The sequence below is a fragment of the Pelmatolapia mariae genome, linkage group LG13 (genome assembly GCF_036321145.2).
Source record: "Pelmatolapia mariae isolate MD_Pm_ZW linkage group LG13, Pm_UMD_F_2, whole genome shotgun sequence".
Classification (NCBI taxonomy): domain Eukaryota; kingdom Metazoa; phylum Chordata; class Actinopteri; order Cichliformes; family Cichlidae; genus Pelmatolapia; species Pelmatolapia mariae.
In genome coordinates, this window is record NC_086238.1 from 18743275 (window position 1) to 18766549 (window position 23275).

At 41.5% G+C, this 23275-nt stretch overlaps 3 protein-coding genes across 4 annotated transcripts; 2 read left to right on the plus strand and 1 right to left on the minus strand.

Annotated features, from left to right (window-relative positions):
- Nucleotides 1-244: 244 nt before the first annotated feature.
- pcbd1 (pterin-4 alpha-carbinolamine dehydratase/dimerization cofactor of hepatocyte nuclear factor 1 alpha) lies at nt 245-2218 on the plus strand. Its single transcript, XM_063491790.1, has 4 exons — nt 245-367; nt 1101-1232; nt 1326-1406; nt 2063-2218. The coding sequence occupies exons 1-4, from the start codon at nt 365-367 to the stop codon at nt 2153-2155; spliced, it is 309 nt and encodes a 102-aa protein (XP_063347860.1). The 5' UTR covers nt 245-364; the 3' UTR covers nt 2156-2218.
- A 5907-nt stretch (nt 2219-8125) lies between these two features.
- sgpl1 (sphingosine-1-phosphate lyase 1) lies at nt 8126-17092 on the minus strand. 2 transcript variants are annotated; one of them, XM_063491602.1, is made up of 14 exons: nt 16953-17092; nt 14279-14444; nt 13792-13859; nt 13345-13492; nt 13101-13180; nt 12744-12872; nt 12286-12374; nt 12079-12187; nt 11896-11994; nt 11659-11805; nt 11260-11498; nt 11019-11165; nt 10816-10936; nt 8126-9946 (listed from the first exon to the last, which is right to left on the minus strand). In XM_063491602.1, the coding sequence occupies exons 1-14, from the start codon at nt 16962-16964 to the stop codon at nt 9803-9805; spliced, it is 1698 nt and encodes a 565-aa protein (XP_063347672.1). In that variant the 5' UTR covers nt 16965-17092; the 3' UTR covers nt 8126-9802. The 2 variants fall into 2 exon arrangements, with proteins under 2 accessions (XP_063347672.1, XP_063347673.1); XM_063491603.1 differs by having other exon boundaries at nt 14886-17092.
- A 5468-nt stretch (nt 17093-22560) lies between these two features.
- On the plus strand, nt 22561-23199 carry neurog3 (neurogenin 3). The gene has a single exon (XM_063492239.1). The coding sequence runs from the start codon at nt 22561-22563 to the stop codon at nt 23197-23199; it is 639 nt and encodes a 212-aa protein (XP_063348309.1).
- Nucleotides 23200-23275: the final 76 nt, after the last annotated feature.

Genomic DNA, 23275 nt, shown 5'->3' on the forward strand with positions numbered 1-23275 from the left:
TCAGCAGGTAATTATTCTTAGGATTAAGTTCATGTTTGATATGTGTGCATAAAAGGTACAGTGTCTTCTCTCTTCACACAGCAAACACTGCTGCACTGGCCTTTGTGCTGAATCGTGCTACAATAGCTGGCCTAATGCATGCCTTGTGCAACAGATGATAGTTTATGATTAAACCCATGCTGACAGGTGGCTGAATAGCTTAGCAGCAGTGAGGATTTTTGCTCAGGCTCCTGCAAGGGCAGCTAGGCGGGGACCATGAATGGATTTATTCCAGTTGCTCTCACTGGCTCCCACAGCAGATTTGCATCTGTGCAACAGGCTGCTGGAGCTGAACCTCCCCTGTGCATGAAAAGCCTCTCCAGACATGGTGAGTACACAACCTCTCTACACTGTCTGCCACATGGAGCTGTTGACATTTCCTCACGGTCACAGGTAGCACTCTGCTCTACATTACAATGTTTTATTGCAGACTGACATTTCAGGTTTCCAAGCTAGATAAATACAATAAAGTGTCGTGCATGCTAACATGAGTTTGGAGGAGGAGAGATGTTCACAGCAAGCCACCGTGAGGTTTGTTTGAAGTTTGTTTGAGGTTTTAACCAGCAGTGATCGTTTCTGTAGTGCCCATTCATGCCACAGATCGAGCAGATTAGACCGTTGCTATGATACCTGTTGATGTCACTGCTCGGTCTGAGGCTCTGGTCCTGACATCTGTCTGCTCTGCTGGTACATAATTGTGACTGCTCAGCTAGGGGCAGAGCGTTCATATGTAGATTGTGCAATAAAATGCTATCTATCTGGACGATGTTATGCAATGTTGACCCTGCAGTTTAAATATGTAGTCTGGATCATGAGGGCTGAATGAAATAAATTTCACTTTGAACCTGTGTTTTGACCCTGCATCATGTGTTAGAGGAAAAGACCAACCACCACCACCCCCTCTCCACCACCACATACCTTTGAACCAGCTAGATTTTTAAACTAGGAATGTGGCCTCTCATTGTTTCCAGATGGGTTCCTCTACAACCAATCAGAGTTTGTGTTTGTGAAACTGCCCCTCTCAAATCTGCTGCACTGTTCCCTCTGCTCTGTCCTCACAGGCTGGTAAGGTCCAAGCTCTGACTGAAGAGGAGAGGGCCCACATACTCCCCCTGCTACGCAACGCTCAGTGGGTGGAGGTCGTTGGACGAGATGCTATTTACAAAGAGTTTATTTTCAAAGACTTCAATCAGGTTCTTGCATCATTGTCAAATATAACTTTTAAACTTAAATGACCCATATAACCGCTCTACTTTATTTAAATTTTTTTATTTCCCCCCCTCCAGGCTTTTGGCTTTATGTCCAGAGTGGCTTTACATGCAGAGAAGTTGAACCATCATCCTGAGTGGTTCAATGTCTATAATAAGGTAGGCAAGCCCAATAAAAAATGAAAATAAGATTACAGCCTATGGGGTGGGGGTTGTTTTCCTGGCACCGTGGACAGCTGGCTTTTGTTACTATAGAAACCCATGGCAGGGTTAGGGGAAGATGGGATAAATAATTTTCACCCAAAGCTCTAAGACACCAGATACCTAGTCGACACCAAATGTCAGGTAAACGACTAGCTAGCTGTGAACCGTTTAAAGATGGCAGCTGCAGGTCTCTTCGTCGGGAATTTAACCCATGACTGTGTCTTAAAATAGTGCTAACAGACTTCTCAGCGTCAAATGTGTAACCGGTTAACTACATCCATGTTACACGGCAGCTATTTTAGCATGAAATTGTAACTGAACACAGGTGTTACTAAACGCGCCCTAATTAATGTGATTAATACCACGTGAGTCTCATTTTCAAGTCAAAATGGCTTTTGCTAAACTTGCAGTGTTTCCTGTTGGACACTCAGGGTGTCGTCTGGTTTTGTCAAAACGTTAAAAGACACTTTCCCAGGGTCTTACCTTGTGCTGATGCTTCACCTGTAATGACCATAACAAATGGCGACAAAGCTCTTTGTCGAGTGGTATTTTCAAGCAAACGCATTCAAATTTGCATTGATTCACCACTTTGTGCATTCTCTTTAACGCAGGTCCAGATAACTCTCAGCACGCATGACTGTGGAGGGCTGTCCCAACGTGACATCTCTTTGGCCACCTTGATTGACCAGGCATCTCTAATGTGAGCAGAATGTCACCGGTCAAGGCAGAGAAGACTAAAGTGCTCTTCATATGGGGTTTTTTTTAAAGTGGGGAGGGAGGGGGGGGGGGGGGGGGGGGGATTATTAGCTTAAAGAAATGGTAGAAATTCCAATGGTCCATTCATCTTTCTGTCCCAACTATAGGCCCATTCCTGCCAGAGCGCAACGGAGCGATGCTCCGCCAACTTCTCAACAAGCGAAGAAATAAAATGCTGTAATTGAACTAATTTGGCTTAAATTTAAACGTCATTAAAGAATATCTAATGATCCAGTAAACCAAACTGTATGGTCAAAGCTGTAAAACTGATATTTGCAGCTTATTGCATATCTGTTTGGCGTTCCCAGTCAAACTTTTTTGGGGGCAGCATCGTATTTAAATAAATCGTACATAAACGATTTACTAAGATGTGTATACAATTAACTTCAAACTGAAATTAATACCGGAAACACGTCTGACAGTAATTGTGTTACATTTGTTTTGCTCCAAATGATGAGGGTGCTAAAGCTATGGCTGTCACACAACCATAAGGATGGTTATTACAGGCAGCAAGTTCATTTCTTCACAGTGATCTGATGGGTTTGCGATGTTTCAGGGTTTTGGTCAGGTTTCCAAATCAGATTGGTCCATCATCACATGACGTTCAGAGAGGAGAACGGTAATGTGCGCATGCAGCACAGTAACTTCATTAACTGGGGGTATGGTCAGGTCCTGACCGTAAATGAGTTTGTGTTCGTCTACACCGTATTGTACCGCAGTCAAGTGAGCCCTCACATACGAAGTCGCAGTCAAGCTAACCGCACCGCCAGCCGCACCTAAAATGTTGTTGCACTATTCTTACGCATATTACGGTACGGGTGCCGAATGGCTTAGAAACGCGAGTCTTCTGTATACTGGCATTTCACTATTTTACTGCTCAATCCACTTCGACTTTTGAAATATTAGCAGTTTGATATATAACAAATTACTTTATGATTCTCACACTACACATTGAAATAACAAAAAATGTTATATATATTCTGTAAGAGTTGATAATATATACAAAGCATTGTCTTCTCACTATACTGTCTATTTCTGTTCAACCTGACCTTATCCCCAACTAAATAAAATTGCTGTACTGTATTTTTGATATTGTGTTTTTTTTTTTTTTGTTTTTTTTTTTTTGTTGTTGTTTTGTTTTTTTGTGTGTGTGTTTTTGTTTTGGGGTTGGGTTTTTTTGTTACAAGCGAATTGTTTGAGGTGACGCTAATATTTCACTGGATTCTTCCTCTGAGTTACCTCCACTCTTCCTACTCCGCCTCTCACACACAGCCCAAAGAACTGTACAGTTTCAGAGAAATTACAGTACTGTACTTTGAATATTCTCGTCTTTCAGCTGATATTACACGGAAACTGTAAGAGGTGACGCTAATATTTCAATGGATTCTTACTCTGGGTTACCGCCACTCTTCCTCCTCTGCCTCACAGCCCAAAGAATTGTACAGCTTCAGAGAAAATAAACAGTAAACTCTACTCAAATTACATTACTGTAATTCCAATATTCTCATCTTTGAACTGATAATACAGGAAAGCTGTAAGAGGTGACGCTAATATTTCACTTGATTCTTACTCTAGGTCATCCTCACTCCTCCCACTCCGACTCACAGCCCAATTAACTGTATGGTTTCAGAGAAAATTAACTCTACCCAATTTACATATTCTCAACTTTCAGCTGATATTACAAGGAAACTGTAAGAGGTGATGCCAATATTTCACTGGATTCTTACTCTGGATCACCCTCACCCTTCCTCTTCCTGCTTACAGCCCACTGAACTGCCCACAGCAAATTCTACATAGGGAGATAGACAGATACTGTATTTATCCTGCCACATAATGAAGAGTTATTGTACACTTTTACAGAGAGAACAATAGGAATGATTTCCTGAAGTGTTCTTCATGGCTGAAAGTTTGAATCAGTTAGAGGGAGAAGGAGCCGTGCTTCTTTACAAGGGTGGAATGGAGCAGGTGTGATGGGTTGTCCATAATTTGTTTAGTGACCTCTGACCCTCGCTGACTCAAACTCCTCCAAATTCTCACCAGTGCTGCTTCTAACCTTTTAGAATAATTTGTTCTTCCATTTGGCATCTCTGGCAAGAGATACCAAGATTTCATTCACTTTATCCGTTGAAATTACAAGTTACAGCGCACTGGGCCTCAAATCAAATCACGTCCGTCAGCAGTTTGAATATTCTGAAAAAAGAATAGCATATATGTACATTATGGAGTGCACAGTGTTGAAGTTCCTGTAGGTGAGAGCGAGGTGTCTATGAAGTGTCACTGTTCAGTAGTCTGCTGGCCTGATGGAAGAAGCTGTCCTTTAGTCTGCTGGTTCAGGACCGGATACTGCAGTACCTCCTGCCTGACGGAAGTAGTCTGAACAGTTTGTGACTGGGGTGACAGGAGTCTTTGATTGATCCTCCCTGCTTTCCTCAGGCAACGCTTCTTGTACAGTCGTGGCCAAAAGTTTTGAGAATGACACAAATATTAGTTTTCACAAAGTTTGCTGCTAAACTGCTTTTAGATCTTTGTCTCAGTTGTTTCTGTGATGTACTGAAATATAATTACAAGCACTTCATACGTTTCAAAGGCTTTTATCGACAATTATATGACATTTATGCAAAGAGTCAGTATTTGCAGTGTTGGCCCTTCTTTTTCAGGACCTCTGCAATTCGACTGGGCATGCTCTCAATCAACTTCTGGGCCAAAATCCTGACTGATAGCAATCCATTCTGCCATAATCACTTCTTGGAGTTTGTCAGAATTAGTGGGCTTTTGTTTGTCCACCCACCTCTTGAACAAGTTCTCAATGGGATTAAGATCTGGGGAGAAGTTGCTGTTGGAGGGTGTTTTGGTACCATTCTTTATTCATGGCTGTGTTTTTGGGCAAAACTGTGAGTGAGCCCACTCGCTTGGATGAGAAGCAACCCCACACATGAATGTTCTCAGGATGCTTCACTGTTGGCATGACACAGGACTGATGGTAGCGCTCACCTTTTCTTCTCCAGACAAGCCTTTTTCCAGATGCCCCAAACAATCGGAAAGAGGCTTCAGCTGAGAATATGACTTTGCCCCAGTCCTCAGCAGTCCATTCACCATACTTTCTGCAGAAGATCAATCTGTCCCTGATGGGGTTTTTTTTTTTGAGAGAAGTGGCTTCTTTGCTGCCCTTCTTGACACCAGGCCATCTTCCAACAGTCTTCTGTGCGCACACTGTGCGTGCAGATGCGCTCACACCTGCCTGCTGCCATTCCTGAGCAAGCTCTGCACTGGTGGCACTCTGATCCCGCAGCTGAATCCTCTTTAGGAGACGATCCTGGCGCTTGCTGGACTTTCTTGGATGCCCTGAAGTCTTCTTAACAAGAATTGAACCTCTTTCCTTGAAGTTCTTGATGATCCTATAAATTGTTGATTTAGGTGCAATCTTAGTAGCCACAATATCCTTGCCTGTGAAGCCATTTTTATGCAACGTAATGATGGCTGCACGCGTTTCTTTGCAGGTCACCATGGTTAACAATGAAAGAACAATGATTTCAAGCATCACCCTCCTTTTAACATATTAGGTCTGCCATTCTAACCCAATCAGCCTGACATAATGATCTCCAGCCTTGTGCTCGTCAACATTCTCACCTGCGTAACTGAAATGATCTCAGCAGGTCCTTTAATGACAGCAATGAAATGCAGTGGAAATGTTTTTTGGGGATTAAGTTAATTTTCATGGCAAAGAAGGACTATGCAATTCATCTGATCACTCTTCATAACATTCTGGAGTGTATGCAAATTGCTATTATACAAACTTAAGCAGCAACTTTTCCAATTTTTATGTAATTCTCAAAACTTTTGGCCACGACTGTAGATGTCCTGGAGGGAGGCAAGCTCACCTCCAATTATCCTTTCAGCACACTGCACAACTCTCTGGGGAGCTTTGCGGTTGTAAGCGGTGCTGTACCACGTGGTGATGCATTCAGTGAGGATGCTCTCAATGACACAGCAGTTCAAGGTCCTGAGAATGCTGGGGCTCATGCCGAATCCCTTCAGTCTCTTGAGAAAGAAGAAGTGCTGCTGTGCCTTCTTCACTGTTTTGTTTTTGTTTACTGACCATGTAAGATCCTCCGCCAGATGTACACCTAGGAAACGGAAGCTGCTCATTCTCTCCCCAGCAGCGCCGTTGACGATGATGTTGGTATGTGCTTCTCTACACACCTGGAAGTCTACTATCTAGCATACCTGGATGTGAACCAGCGGTCTGCTTCACAAAAAGGATGCCCCTCTTAGCAGCCAAAACAGTTTTATACCACAACAAAAACAAGTATTAGTATGACTATCTTCTTCTGGATAGCGACGTGGCGGTCCTGCCATTTCCCCCTGTGGATCTTCTCCTCCACTCCGTCCACGTCTCAGGTCGTCTGCATCTGCTACTTTCCTGGAAAAAAGACAGAAAGAAAAACACCTCCCTAGCCAAACCTGGATTATTAATATTATCTAGCAATTCTTAGCCTGTTATTTTCTACCTACACTAAACAAAAATATAAACGCAACACTTTTGTTTTTGCTCCCATTTTTCATGAGCTGAACTCAAAGACCTGAAACATTTTTTACAATCACAAAGGACCCATTACTATCAAATATTGTTCACAAATCTGTTTAAATCTGTGTTAGTGAGCACTTCTCCTTTGCTGAGATTATCCATCCCTGCCCACAGGTGTGGCATGTCAAGGTGCTGATTAGACAGCATGAATATTGCACAGGTTTCCCTTAGACTGCCCACAATAAAAGGCCAATGTCGGAAATGGGTTGACGACCAGGCCGCACAATCTTCTTAACTGGGCCTCATCTAGTGCTCAGCCAACAGGAGGATATCAGATTGTGCAGTGTGAGACTCATAAAGTAATTTATGTTATATTTCAACTACTAATATTTCAAAAGTCGAAATGGATTGAGTAGTAAAATAGTGAAATGCCAGTATACAGAAGACTCGTGTTTCTAAGCCATTCGGCACTCGTACCGTAATATGCAACAACATTTCGGGTTGGCTAGCTTGACTGTGACTTCGTAAGTGAGGGCCGATTGTCCAGAAATCCAGCTGGTACACACACATCTCAGGTTTTTACAGCGAAGCAGCCCTTCCCTGGAGGAAACGCACCACCTGCCTCTCTTGAACAGCTGTCTCAACAAGATCACACACCTCCCATCAGTTTTAACCAGTTACAAATTCACTTATTCTGCAAGGAAATAAGCGAGGAACAGAGAGAGCAGGAGGGAACCTGATTTGAAACTGTACACAGACGACTTTAAGATTTGTACATAAAGGTAGTCTAACATTTGATCGTGTGATCAGTGACAAATGAATAAGTATGTAAACTGCCACTATGTTTACATGCTCCGCTTAACGTGGAAATGCGCGTTGTCGGTGCGCTCTGGTAGTTTATCACATAGCACCACACCTCTGGTCCCAACATGTGTGTTGTGTACTAAGTGTTTTTCAACTTTGTCATTAAAATGATTTTCCCCCGTCACACTGTTTCCTGTTGTAACTTAAAAAGACGACTAAGAAATGATTAGTGATTTTCCATTTTATTGAAAACATCACTGTAGAGCCATCTGCTACAGTCAGCTAAGCCCAATCCCCGTTGTTGGAAAGACTGCAATGTCAGCATGAGGTCAAACACATCATTGCTACATAATGTCACTGCCAGTGAAGATTTACTGTGTAGACCTTCAGAGAATCTGTTACAGGGTTATCCGTGCCAGCTACTGCCTAAAACAACTTACGCAGAGTTCTTGGACATTCAATCATCAGTTTGTAGTATTTCTTGAACGCAATAGGATTAGTCCTTTTTAATTTTTTGTATCAGCATGGCTTTCCGCACCTTATTACTGATCATAGTATTTCAGGATGAAAGCATGGACACACGATGGTATGAACTTTAACTGTTAGCTGGATTGTTTAATCAGTCTTTAAACCAGGCACTGGCTACAAGATGGGACATTCTTGCACGTGTGAGACTGTAATTACATTCATGCCAAATCTCTTCAAAAAGCTCCCAGTAAATAAAAACAGTTGAAACACAAACGTTCACAAAAAGAGTCAAATGAAGCAAAATGGAGCGGTCACACAAATGCTTAAAATTTACTAATCAAGGCTGATAAGTTGTCATTCACTACAATGTTTCTGCTAAACATGTAGAGCATTCCCATTTGTTACACTTCACCAAGGAGAAGTTACATATTGCACAAACATGGAACTAAATTCAAGGAATTTTCAGCAATGTTAGATGAAAGCATTTGAGAAACAGAGAGCAAGGTCCTTTTGGTGTTACAGTATGCATTTTAAGTTATCAATCTGTGAGTAACATATCCTGCTGACTAGATATTTACTAGAATACATCATGTCCACAGTCAGTCAGGGCAAACAGCTGATTTCTCCCAAGTTTAAAGAATCTCCATCTGTGGATCGCTCACAGCGGAGATGTTCCCTTTCGGTGTATTTAAGAACACTTTAGTGCAGTCTGTCAAATGCCCCAAATGCTGTAACGCTTTTGTTATGTGAGAAATGGAAAACTGACGCCCAGTTTGAATGGGTTTCACTGGATGAAATAATGACGTTTGCATTTAGTGGAAACTGAGGTAGATTGAATTAGGACACAAATTATTACAACGAGGTGACACACAGGTGACTTTGCAGAATACAGAGGAATAATTGAGTTTCTGCTACTTGATTATCCAAGTAACTGATAAGTAGCTGGAGAGCTTTGGATATCACTAGCCTCTTTCAAAATATTAATGCCCCTGTTCTCTCTTATTAAAATTAAGAGTTTTAGTGGATATTAATAACATTAAAAACTCCCATTCCCACTGTCTATAATACCAACCACAGTAGATGAACAACAAATGAAGGTAAATGAGTGCTAACAAAACAAGGACATACATGTTCAGGTTTGCAGATAAACTCTGGTTTCAAGTGATGTACATATTAACCTGATATGTAGTTTTTAGGGCATTGCAATGCTTTTACATTAAACCACCCTTTTGATGATAATACACAGGCATGTACAGCCAGTTCAGAGCAGTGCATCAGTTTATAAGCTACAGGCAGCACAGCGATTCTAGCACATTTTGAGCTTTCGAGTGGTTTGTTTTTGCAAAGTCGTCGTGGACAGTGAAGTGAAGCGGTGACGGCATTGAAATGTTCTGGTATTAAAAAAAGCTGAAAGGTTTTACTATGCAATCAGTAGATATCATGACAGACGTGTATTAAATGAAAGCTAAAATTGAAATGAAATGTCAAACAGAAAAAACAAACACATTTCCTCTACATAATTTAAAATCAAATCAGAGGTTAAAACTCGTTTGGACCCAGTCATGTCTTCTCTGTACCATTTAGGCGCAGTGTTACGAGGAATTTCCCCCTAAGCTGATTAGAATGACAATGGCTTGTGCTTCAAAGATTGCTGCAGATGTTTGTTTACATATGTATATATGGTGCAGGTATGCAAGATAAGGCAACCGTTGAACGATTTAAAAATCAGAGCTCTGGGAGGAGGCAAGAGCGTTTCCCTGCATGCAGTGTTGTCGGGCCAGGAGGGACCAATCCCTTTTCAGTGGGCTTTGCCGTTGCCATTCATGTGGCTGATGTTTGACTTGGTCACCTCAGTGCTGTAGAGACAGTCCAAGAAACCTCGGGAGATCTCCGTGACTAGGGATCTGTCTGGGATGGCCTGGGCCATGCCGTAGATCGCTCCCTGCAAGAGCAGGAACATAAGTGAGCTTACAAACATCCAGACAAATCATCTGTCTCCTAGAACAGGTTTTCTCTTAGCTATATACTTTCAGACGCAGAAGGCAGCTGCATTAATAAAAAGTTCCAGTTAAATGGCAGCACAGATGTTATGGTTTTTGGGGTTTTTTGTTGTGTTTGGATTCATATAACCTCTTGTACCTCAATGTGATGAGTGAACTGACTGAAGAACAAATGAAACTTGGGAAATTGAGAAACTAACCTCTAGTTATATGGAATTCACCTTAATCTGCAGCAAGATCTGTTCTCAGTGTTAACTACGCTGCTGACAAACCTGTCGGGCACAGTGCTGCTTGTCCCACGTGGGTGGAGTTTAAAAGCTGACACACAAAATAGCTGCTTGTGTCGACTCAAATCGAAGGTTTTATACAGCAACAATGCAAAATGCCACTTCCCTTCCCAAAATACCCACAGAATGTTAAACAGAAAAGAAAGCTAAATACACAGCACTCAGCATGGTTCCTCTCCAGTGGCTACACTAGCAAGCACTACAAAGGTGAAGTCAGCTTGATTTGAATGATAAAGGTATAGTTTGGATCTACAGTAATATGTAATCTCCCATAGTTTCCTCCTACAGTCCAAAGTCAGATGAAGTAGCTGAATATGGTATGAATTTATCTATATGCAGTAGGCTTAGACTGTGACCCTGTCATTACAATAGGATTACAACATCCTGTCATGGATCATCAAAGCAAAACTGTGATGTAATGATAAAGAAAGATTGGTGTCTTTGTGTTATTTAAACTTCTTAAAAAAACCCACGTGGTGCCAAACTGCTAATGATGACTATGTAGATAAGTAAACCAAACTCACCATTCCTGTAGTTTTCTCTTTGGGGTTCTTCATGATGATGGCGACCTGCTCTTTGACATCACGAATAAAGTGATCAGCGACCCCTGGCTGAGTGTGCAAAACTGTGCAGCAAATGTGGATGCTGTGAAAGCAACAATTGTGAGGTGTAAATATTTATCATGCCATCACATTTACTGAGACGTTATCGTTTGTTTTACATCTACCTGGACGGGTACTGCAATGTGTTCAGATTCCAGCCCTTTGACGTCAGTGCGTTAGACAGACGGAAAATATCAAAATCATCCGAGCCGATGGCCACCACCGACACCTCCGGATCCCCAAACACAAACACCCCTTTAATCTTGCGGATTCTGACAAACAGAAAAGACAGAAGAATGTTAAAGAAGATAATAAATTACAGACTCCGTAATTTATTATCTTCAGTGTAACAAGTCTGTGTCTTACTCTGTTTTGATCTTGCGAGCTGTGCTGACGATCTTCCTGGTGGCGTCTACGTAGCCGTTCTCTCCCATATACATCATGGTCGCCCAGCAGGCGGCGATGATTCCTCCTGGCCTGGAGCCCGCTATAGACGGTGAGGCATAGATCCCCCCTTGCCAGTCAGCAGCTACAAAGTATTGGTACTGACGGTACTTTTTATCGCTGTAGAGGATCACTGAGGAACCTTTGGGGGCGTAGCCATACTGGAGAGAAACGTAACACATGCACACAAGGTGCAGAATTAAAACAAGCATATCCCTGTACATACCACACATAGAACAATCTATGTGTGGTATGTATATATACACATATGTATATTGTTCTAGAAAGATTTGATCTGAAGGCTGTTCAGCCACTCCTTACCTTGTGTGTGTCTGCAGAGATGCTGGTAACACCTTTTACCCTGAAGTCAAATGGGGCGAGTGGGTAACCAGCCTTGGCCATGAACACAATAAGAAAACCACCCAGACAGGCATCCACATGCATCGGGATGTTGTAGCGTACAGCCAGCTGCAACACATCGAGGGAAAGTGTGAGGGATTTGACTTCCCAGTTTTTGTCAAGAGTACATTAAAAAAAAAAAAATGGTGCACTTCTAACCTTGGCTACTTCCTCAATGGGATCTATGATTCCATGAGGAAACTGGGGAGCTGAGCAGACAAGCATGGCTGTGTTCTTGCTGATGGCTCTCCTCATGGCCTTGAAAGAGAACAAACAACACTGGAATAAATAATGCCTGGAAACAGAAGTCAGCACATGCTGTCTACACGTGTTCTCTCTCACCTTCACATCCACTTTCATAGTTTTCTTGTCGAGAGGAATGTGAACCAGCTTCATCCCAAAATAATGTGCCGCTTTGTCAAAAGCTGCGTGGACGCTCACAGGTGCAAGGCTGCAGAAACAAAAGCAGGACGCGAAAATGATTTCATGACTTTCTCTGGCAGGAACAAGCCTTGACATGGCCCCTGTGTCCTGTAAAGCTCGGCTTACATTTCAGGGTGTTTGACGCCTCGCTCGTATGCGATGTCTCTGTATGCTTTGCAGGCCATCAGTATGCTCTCGGTTCCTCCTGAAGTGACCTGCACAAAGGAGCGGTAAGGATAAGACAAATTCAGTCCACCTTTTCTAAATGTAGGGATAGAGGTTTGTGCATCGGTCTGATAACAGAGTTGCAAAAAAGAAATCTTTGGGATCACCAGATTTTCTGCATTGATCACAAAAGTGGTCAGATATTCAGCAAAGTCTCATTATAACTTTTCATGACTTTGAGTTACAACACAAACTGCAATTTTATTTCTTTGTATTTCTATTAAGGAGACTAGACTAAAAGTGGGTTTTAAGTTGTCCCTCTCTATTATTATTATAATTATTGTATAACTGTGACGGAAATCCTGCCGATAAAGAAAATCAATCCTTTTCTTGCAAGTGTCTACTGTATGGTGACTTACTGTGCCACAGGAGTTAGGCCCACCATGGAAGAGTGTGCAAGCCATTCTGACAACTTCTGCTTCCATCTTCCGTACGCCAGGAAAAATGTCTGGGTGGAGTGGATTGCTCCATGCAAAATCTCCATATACCTAAAATAACCCCAAACAAACAAACAAATGAATGACAAAAGTAGTAAAGTGTTGCATAAACTGCAAACCTCAAACCAGGGTGAAACCAATGTCATCGAAAGGACCGACCAGGAAATGAAATCAAAAAATAACTTTGTTACTGTAAAAACTCCAAAATGCATTCAAGCTTGACCCTGGCCATTAATGCTTGGAATGCCAAAATCTGCAAATGTATACAGAGATGCATACCTTCACTAGGAGTTTGGTCAGTGACTCATCACCCCAGTACACTGCCCCAGAAACCAATCCCTTATCCCACTTCACCTCATCTGCAACAAAAGATTGAGTCTTGAGAAATCACTGGCTTTCTCAAAGATATGTTTTTATCCTTTTGAAAGATAAGTAGACAAGTTTTCTTATCAGCAATGAAGATTAGAAATACTTGGTGATACTGATAAAGAAGCAGGAATCTCAGGGCTGAATGAGGACTTACTCAGGGTGTCGTACTCCTTGATTTTCTCCATTACTTTGGCCTGAGAGAGACCTTTGGAGGGAAGCTCTGTGGTGTAGCTCATCCCCTCCTTGAGGGTACATAGACTAGCAGACATGTCATCCAAAGCCTTGTTCAGCTGGCTCTGGATCTGATACAAAGAGAGGACAGAGTTACTTTACAGGCACAAACAGCAGTAGAGTAACGTAACCCATAACCTAAAATGGATATAGGAGAAGTAACAGTATTGCTGACTGAACAGAAGTAACCACATGTTATCACCAGAGCAACATCTTAATTGTGCCAAAGGTCTGTCATTCCCACCCAACCCCCTCCATGACTTTGATATGCAGTCATCCAAGAATGACTCATAATAACCCCAGACACTCGTCAGCACACACCAGAAGGGGGGAAAATAAAAAAGGGAAGAGATTTACCACTGATACTTACTGCCCCGCCGACGAAGGGTATTTTTCTGATGAGTCTAAAGCACTGCTTCTTGATTCGTGATGTCAGACCTATTAACCAGAAAACACAAGGCAGCAGCTGTGGTGAAATGTTAGCATGCACGCATCCACAAATATTAAGCAGCTGACTGTGACCCATAATCACACGTTAAGGGAAGGCGTAGTCACGAGCCCCTTTCACTCTGCTCGCAAACACACTAAAGAACTAGATTTTTACCAAGAAGCCACACTCTGACCTTTCTCAGAGAGCTACAGATGGCTGGCTCTGACCTACTTGCTGAGGAATTTAAGCACCGATTCATTGGAAGATCTAGAAAGTCGAGACAAATGATGGCTTTGCTCGGTTGTGCCGCAATTCTAGATAGTGTGCACTACATTAGCAGATGGTTAGCTAAATACATGCGTTATCTCAAGTCTCAAAGACTCTAGCAGGCCTACTTTGGACCCATTCTTATTGTGTGAAAGATTACTTTCTTGCTGGAAGAGGAAGCCTTTGACCCATAGTGCTCCCAATGTGGTGATCACTGTCACTCCGATGATCTGCCACGGCTCCAGATGGGCGCAGCGCGAGTTCACCTGCTGCCGGCCCTCCTCCAAATACACCAGCACCATCTCCTTATACACCTCCAAGGCACTCTGGACATAGAGACACACAATATGCATTACAACAGAAGTGCAGAGCAACCATCAGCTTTTCTCTAACAACATATTGGATTTACAGAAGGGTCAAACTATTCAGTCAACAGCACTCATGTTTCCTGTGATACAGATCTCTTAGCGACTATGGTGATATGGGGAAGTTACCACTGCGTGCCATGTATCAAGAAAGTTAGTCACTGTTTGACAGCATAATGACTGATTTCCTGCAAAATGAGGTAACAGTTAAATTTCAGCTCACTTAATCTGAATTTTTTATTTTTTATTTTTTAAACAAGACACATGACTGTGCGATAGGAGCAGATGTACAGACGTCCAGTAAAACACTGCAGGTCAGGCCATAAACCATCAAAGACTGACTGACAACACATCCAGTTACTTTAAAGGAAAGTAACTAATCTTTCAAGTGTGAGTACTTACTTTTGAAGACATTGCCAGATCTACAGATCCCACCCTCAAACACTTCAAACGCACTCGGCACTTTTCCTGATTGTCAGGTGAAGAGACAGCCAGCACTCGGTACACCAGGTGAAAGTGAGAGAACACGTTCAGCGAACTGTAGATCTACAAGCAGACTCCTCCCACTATTCACATAACACATCCAGCCCGCTAAGGTAATCAGTCAGGATTAGACGAGACGGGAAAGACTGAGCTACAAATTTACGACGAGGTATAATTTACGTCTCTTTCAAAGCACGATCACAGGTGAATACTTTCCTGTCAGTTCAAATGTGTATGTAATGATTTAGCCCGAGGAGATCTAAGTGAGCCTTAATCACAGTGAAATGCCCGTCAATGGGATTGCATAAGTGCAGCAAATTTATCTTTGCATTATCTCCCTCACAAAGTCTTTTTACAACACAACAGCAGGCAGTCTGATCGTGAGGACTTGCCACTTCAGCTGCAATAAGAAAGCTTAAGGTTCAACAGCAGTATCTTAACTAATCACAATCTGTTCTGCCACAGCAAAAATAACACAATGAGGTGAGTCCTCTTAGTGCGACGGAAAGGCCGTTTATTGTGTGAAAGAACAATCTAAGATGTCGTCCGTCCCCCCCCTCCTATTAAATCCTAGGTAAAGGGTTGTTAGTGAGCCATGGGAGTCTTACCCCCTGACCAGACAGCAGCTGCCATACCTGCCTGTTTTGGACAGCCTGTTCTCATACAGGTTTAGCAAGATCAGCTGCAAAGAGCTGACTGAAGCAACAGAAAATAAGCCACTAACATATGTTGAATGGGAAGCTTGACTTGAGTCATGACAGGCATGTAACTTAGCACACAGCCCATATTTGATTGCTGTCACACATCTGTCAACTAAACAAATAAATAAATACGTGAATAAATAAATAAAGACTAGACAGGTTATAATCTAGGATCACTCCCTTTTTTGACTCTACTTCAGCCTCAGATCCCACACGCACAGCTTTCCATCAGGAAAACTTAAACCAAGTTCCCACAAAGCCTCTTGTACCAGTTTTGTGCTACTCCTTGTTGAACAGTGGACACCCATTCTTTTGCTCACCCCCACCCTATACAACATTTAACTATTCTTCTAATGAGACCTTTTGTTGTTTCAAAGGGGAGGTCATGTTCTCATGGAAATATACTGGGCGTGAGGTGGCTGCTCCTGGATACATGAAGGAAAAAACAGTAAGCTTGCTAAAACATCACCAAAGCTCAAAGAGAGATGAGGAGATCACTGAGGGGGGAGAATAATTACAGATGTGGTGTCTGGAAATTTTTTATTTAAACCTCTACAAAGCCTAGAGACTGCCACAGTATCAAACGATATTTAGGTCAACATCAAAAGTATGTTTTTTGTTTAGTTTTTTTCCCCCCTTGAGATAATTACTTCTCTCTCCTGTGATGACCTGAAGGAGCTCAGAGTAATTTCTGCCCTGACAGCAGATCTGTGTCAGACCAGCTGCCATCTACTGCCGTGTCTTTTGTCTGCCTGTGATTGCTTCAATTAGAAAGAAAGAAAAAAAAAAAAAACACTGCTTGCACAACCTTAAACAACTCTCCCGTGGGACTACTAAGAGTAGTGCTTTGTTTAAACTTCCTGCAGGTTTATGTTGAACAGGATTTCTACTTTTAAACAGAGGCAGGCCACAATAAACAATAGTGAAGGAGCTGCAAAACACGCACACAGAGGATGGATCTCATTTTATTAGACTTTAAACCAATAAAAGTGGACCATGAACCTGTAGTTACATCTTTTATACCAGGGCCAAAAAGTATCGATGAAGGTTAAATGTTTCCTGAAAAACAACCATATATCTGTAACACGGAGCTCTCATAACAAGAGTGCCTGCCAGTGCTTGTGGACTCGGAGCATCCCTCACAGCAAAACAAGTCGGGCCATTAGCTCACTTCAGTACTGATAAACAAGTCTGCTTCTTCGGGCGTCCTGAAGCCGCACTGTCATTGTCCCGTCTGCCACACTGCCTGTAACGTGAGACGGAGAGAAAGTACAGAGACACCTACCCAGTAGTCCATGTTCTCGAGGCAAACTGTCACCGAAAGTTCCCTTTATTTAGCCTGCTTCTCGGGAAAGTCACCTCCAGCAGCCTTTGCTATGAGTCCTCTACTCTCATCTACATGCTACTACCAAACACAGCAGCAAGCTAACCCTGATTGAGGAAGTAACAAATAGACTCGCGTATAACTGCACGCGGTCTGCGCATGTGTAGATCTGATGACGCTGTGCCGCTGTGAAATCTACCAATCTACCAGGCACCGCGTGCTTTGTAGATCTTCTCTCCGAGTCGCAGGAACGTCGCACGTTTTCACACCCACAACTGGATGTGAAATGCTGCATTCAGAGACGCCACGTAAAAGACAATTCACCGTCATGTGAGTCCAGTAATGCCATGGAAACCACCGTATTTATTGAAATATTTACGTCTTGAGTCAGTGACCTTTACCCCAGAAGTTTGACGAGCAGACAACAAAGTACCTTTTCGTAATAAATCTTAATTTATCGACATTTATTCAGATGTATGACTGTGTATTGCTTAGATCATTTCGGCATTTGAGTTTTCTTCAGCGGAGAGCAATCAACATTTTTGGCAACCTAACAAAAGGTATCTAAAAACATATATTACTAAAGGTCACATTCTCTGATTCTCAGATAATTATAAAGACAGATAATGGCTCTCATTCCTTGACAGACACGTTCTTGTTTACAACTGGATCATACTCGTTTACTTTTATTCTACTTAAAGTATACATATTTTAACATCAGTGAACGCCTCATTTAGCATTTTGTGTAACAAGACGAAATTTTGTCTAGAAGGGAAAACAGCGCCGCAGAGCTGCCGGGTACTGTAACTGCACATCTATATACACTATAGTTTTGAGTGGAATATCTTCTTTTGGAGACAATTAAAAAAGTAATTGTACAGCTGCCGTTTTATTGATAAAATTAAATTGGTCGTCTTAAAAGAAAATAAATAAAAAAGTTACTAAACTAGGTTGACTTGTGGAATAAGGCTGAACCAACACAATAACCCAGACACATTATGTATTGTGCTCTTTTGTTGTTGTAGTGGTAACTGAAGTCCATGTAGTTAAATTGCCCTGGATAGTCGGTGCGTCACGTTTATCATATTTACAGTAGAGCTCTTCATCTGTTTGTCATATAAAACCAGTAAAAACATCCTAAATAGAATTCTTTTAGCCTGAAATGTATTTATTTTTTCCCCTAAAGTGACCCAAAATATACAAAATTCAAACATTTTAAGATTTTAGCCTGTGGTACAGGTGTTATCAAATCTTGTGCAACGAGGCTGTTCTGAGGTAAACCTGAAACTTTTATGTTTTGTGTTCTAAGTGTTACAGTATTAAAAAAAATATTTATATCAATCATTATAAACGATAGTGATGATATTTTTTAATGATACAGAACTGAGCAGAGTGTTTAATGGATGTAAGGGTTATAAATGTTTATATAATAATTCCCAATTGTTCCAGAATGATGTTCTCGCCATTTTCACTTTCAATAAAACATATTTGAGTTATTATGACTGTTCTTTTTTCATTTCTTAAGTAAAAGAAGATATGATATTACTGATAATATATTTTTTTTCCTCTAAAAATGAGTGCTGTAATACCGGTAAAATAGATTCCCCCTGCTTTCTGAAACATTCATTAAGGATCAAACATCTATTTATTACTGTTCGATGGGAATTTTTATATTCTAAATAGATCTATTGTTCAAAACTGAATATAGGCACTTGTTATGAACGAAGTCTTGGCCAGGGTCAATTTTTACATGCATCTTACTATGCGTATATATCATATATACTATGATGTATACGAATAATCCAAATTAAACACCTGAAATATGACAGGTTTGAAAACTTCTCCAGAATTGTGCTTTTAGGCTAATTACAATTGTTTGGGATTTTGATATGGAAGCTTTCACCCTTTAGATTGTGTTACTTTCATCAAACAACTCAGCTGACCTGACTTTTTTTTTCTTTTTTTTGTTAACTGTTCATTGTGATTCACTAGAGTTGTGAAAGAAATTGGGCAATTAGTGCATATGTTTGTTGAATTACAAGTTTATTAAATTATTTCTTTATCGTTGTCTTACTGAATATACAACACTGCAAATAAAATCATATTTTTGATTTATTCAGGTATTTTCCTGCCAGGCAGACAGACAGGTAAGTGCAAATCCACCGTATTTCTTTACGTGTTCTGCAGAAGACTAAAATAGTCTTCATAAATTAAAAGCGCCAAGAGAAATAACTTTTTGTAAATAGGTTATCTTATGTCTAAATCAAACATTTATAACTGATTAAAACCTTAATGTCACATGTCCCTTAAAGCTACCATCCCCTCGCTGAAAATTCAACATTTGCTCTTTTTTTATCTACAAAGAGCCGCTAATGAACACGAGGTTTCGCAAATAAGCTATCAGAAACAAAGAAAAAACATTATGTAGTAGTTTAGAGGGTGAAAGGGGGCGACTTGCAGCCACCGTCCTATTTGTGTTTAAAATCTCCAATCTTTACAAAAAGACAAACTGTCTCCAAAGGACACCTATTCCGCTATAATTGGTGTACACTGTCTTCAAAAGCTGGGGTGAGAGGTACAATGCCTTGCCTGTGAAAGGAAACTCCAAAGCACATTAAAAGTGAATTACTTCTTGTGTAAAGTGTGTTCGGGGTCATGCTGGTCACGACGCGCGCACTTCTCCAAAAGCGCACACGTCTCCAAAGGCGCACTCCATACTTTCTAAAAGGCAGTCATATTGTTGAGGGGTCTCACAAGAGGTGTACATATGGCATCCGGGTTGCAATTAAATGTTTTTAAGATGTTTTTCCTTTCTTGAAGAAGTTTCCTTTTCCTTTTTTTCTCTCCCGGCAGCTCTTTGCTAGAAAGAACAAGAGGAGGGGGGCACATTGAATGGCTTCGCTGCTAGTTTGGGATGACAACAATCTGGTCAGCGAGTTGTTGGACTTTGATTGTCCCCCTCAAAACGTCCTTCAGACAAAAAGCCGAAGACGAAAATAAAGCCCCACCTGGTACCTCTGTTTGCTAAAATAATAATAAATAGATTTCGTTTAATAAATAAGCAAAGGAGACTGTAAAGTGAAGTAGCAGAGGAAGTATTAATCAGGAGCATCGGGCAGGTATCACCTGCTCGGTAGCTTGCTTAGTTTATTGTTAAATATTGTTAAATCACTTTTCGTACCAAGTCTGCTCCGATATCTACCATTACCACAGCAACTGGCCGCTTATGTTTGCCTATACTTTGCATAACAAGCAGGACACTACAGCACACTGATAAAAAATCAAGGAGAGAGACTGACAACTTCAACCCACACCTGTCCACGATATCCTAATATGGATTTGGCATCAATGAATATTTGTAAAGTGGTAATATTCAGTTTACTTTAGACTTTTCGGGCCTTTTATAACAGCAAGGCACCATCTCCTATCTCCCTAGTATATTTGTCCAGTTTATTGAAAGCATATGGTTATCAGATTGTTCCCAAAACACATATTTAGACAGAAAGTTAAGGAGAGCTTTTTGTGATCCTTTGTTGGCAATTGTAAATCATGCTCGAGCCCCGCCACGCTTCCCTTTCCTCCCTTACCCAAGCTAAAACGTATCTGCACACTGTTGACTCATTTCACTAATCTTTAATTTGTTAAAATAAAGTTTTATTAGAAAATAGCAACGCGTCACTGAATTGTGGCGATCTTGGACAAGTTTTTGGAGATGTCATAGCGCACAGACACAGGCTCACATTATAGAAGAAAACGAGCTTTTATTGTTGCGACACACAAAAAGACCCTTTGTATCATCGATTTACACAGCGGATTTCACCTTCCCACCTCTCCTTTTTTAGTTTGCTCCATGCGTAATTGTCTTATCCAAATACCGGAGCTTTGCGCTCAAACGCAAGAAGCAAATGTTTATCCAAATATATGCCATTTAAAAACAACACTTGTTTAATATAGGTAAGGTTTTCTGAGCTAACAAAGAGGTAAAATAATCTTTAAAAAGACTCATCGAAGCAACAAGTAAGGACCAACTTGTAGGAGCTTAAAGTTCTTTTAACGTCCGCCTTACCAGGTGGTGTGATATGCGCAGAATCGCAAAGAGTCTCTCAATCTTTAACAATAAACAATAATAAAATAATAACTGCAGAGAACTTTTGCATTTTCTTCTTCATCTCGGTTTTTAGCGTACTCTGGTGCACATGGAGCTGATTTTAGAAGCCAGTCTGGCAATAATGTGCCTTGCAGGGCATGTGCCGATGTTTTGAGTGCGTAAAATGTGAGATTACAAGTACCTCTTATGGATAGAGATCGGATAATATTTCCAAAATAAAACTTTGTGTACAATGATATTTAATTAAACACAGTACAAATATTGACTATGGTTCCAACTTTTGCGCATAAAACTAAACGTTGCTTATTTTAAACCGTTGCAAAAGTCTTTTCATAAACACAACATTGTGATTTACTATAACAATAAACGATAGTAAAGATGAAGACAGCTAGCCTTGAAAGCTTTAATGGGAATTAAAGGTCATCTGTAATCGAGTATCACATCATATATACAAGATCCATATTGTGTCTCGTGTCAAGCTTTTTTTGCTAGACCAGCATCTCACTAGACAGAAACAAGCGCATGACCTCACTAAACCGAGGTCAAAGCAAAGCTCACAAAATGTTTTGGTTTTCTTTTCCTACCAGGACCTCCAGCATTTGACCAGTAAAACAGGGAAATTAGTGAATAGCTGGCATAATGATAAATACAAGTAATAAACAGATATATTAAGATTCCCAGAGTGGTAGTTTAGGACCAGCACAATCCTGAACGCTGCATGTTTGTTGCCCCCAGACAAACTTATGGAAATCGGCTCGTAATGTTTACCTCCTCCAAGAAAAAAACACATGACCCTAGTCCATAAAATCGGAGTATTATTAGCCTGACATACATCCGTGGCACTTTGCCATCCACGTGTATTTAATTAACTATTACAATGAATACACAAAGAAATGCAAGCACACTGAAGGATGAGGGAGAGAGGGAGAGGGTGAAGGACTCGCTGCCTGGAAGCTGATTGGCCCCTCGACGAGCGCTGTTGATTCAGGCGTTCACGGTGCAAAAAACAGATAAGATAAAGGCCATATAAAGTGACAAGAGATGCGCATCCATCCCTCACTGTCACCTGCACATATACACTGTCTGCTGCCTCCAGCTACAAGAGTGGACTACGTCTTTATCCCAGCTTCGCCTGTCAGGAGTAGGCCTACAAACGTAAGTGCGACTACACTCATTCAGCAGAAGTTTATTTATTTATTTTTAAAATGTGTCCTTTAATGTTTTTCAGATATTTCCTTCCTAATTACTGGTGCAGTTGCATTGTTATTTTTAATCAGTTAAAACGTTTAACGAACTCAGAGCGTAGATACACGTTTCAGTCTCGTGGAAAAAATGGGAAACGTGTTTTCCAGGGTTTGTGGGACATCTCAGGGCATCATTTGTAGTTTCTTTTTCTCTTTATAGCCAAGCTGTCTCATTGGCATCACTTTTGATTATTTACATCTTCTTCGTCGGCACAGGATGCATCATAAAGTAATCTGCGTCCCCGACGCCCTGCGCAGGTTTTCTCCAACACTGCGCAACCGAGTGAACGAGGCCGGTGACACTTCAGGAGACTCACGAGGACAGCTCCCGCGAAAACCAGCGACTGTTACTCGAGACGTGTCCTCAGTAAAAACCCCCAAACACAGATGTGAGCAGTCCGGGCAGCGGGGCAGGCGAAGGATGAAGGCGAACGATAGAGAGCGCCACCGCATGCATAATCTGAACTCCGCCCTGGACGCGCTGAGGAGCATCCTGCCGGCTTTGCCAGAAGACGCGAAACTAACAAAGATCGAGACTCTGCGATTTGCCCGCAACTACATCTGGGCTCTGACCGAGACTCTCCGGATGGCAGACCAACACGCACACACTCAGGACTATCTGGCATCAGATCTGAGCAGCCCGGCAAGCGTTTTATCTGCCGAATGGGACTCAGCATCACCTTCAGAATGTGGTTATGGGACCAATGCTGACTTTAGCCACAGAAGCCCTCTCACCGCTGTTAATGAGATGAGCTGCAGAATCTTCCCAGGAGAGGAATCCAGCGCCATCCCCGTTACCTTTTGTTTCAAGTCCCTGTGTGCTGACAATGACCTGACGAGTATGTGGCACTTTTGACTCTCTATAGCGCTCCATCTCACATAAAGAAGACATTTGGTGCAAGCAGCAGTTCCCCATCCGCTTTAGCGAGGTT

Bases quoted from the DNA above. Each gene is read 5' to 3' on its own strand.
- pcbd1 (XM_063491790.1), top strand. The intron at 1,233-1,325 runs GTTCTTGCATCA...CCCCCCCTCCAG, and splicing joins TTTTCAAAGACTTCAATCAG to GCTTTTGGCTTTATGTCCAG. The intron at 1,407-2,062 runs GTAGGCAAGCCC...TCTTTAACGCAG, and splicing joins GGTTCAATGTCTATAATAAG to GTCCAGATAACTCTCAGCAC.
- sgpl1 (XM_063491602.1), bottom strand. The intron at 13,860-14,278 runs GTAATCTTTCAC...TCTGGTTAATAG, and splicing joins CTTCCTCTTCCAGCAAGAAA to GTCTGACATCACGAATCAAG. The intron at 12,188-12,285 runs GTAAGCCGAGCT...TTGTTTCTGCAG, and splicing joins GGCGTCAAACACCCTGAAAT to CCTTGCACCTGTGAGCGTCC.
- neurog3 (XM_063492239.1), top strand. From the start codon at position 22,561: ATGCATCATAAAGTAATCTGCGTCCCCGACGCCCTGCGCAGGTTTTCT.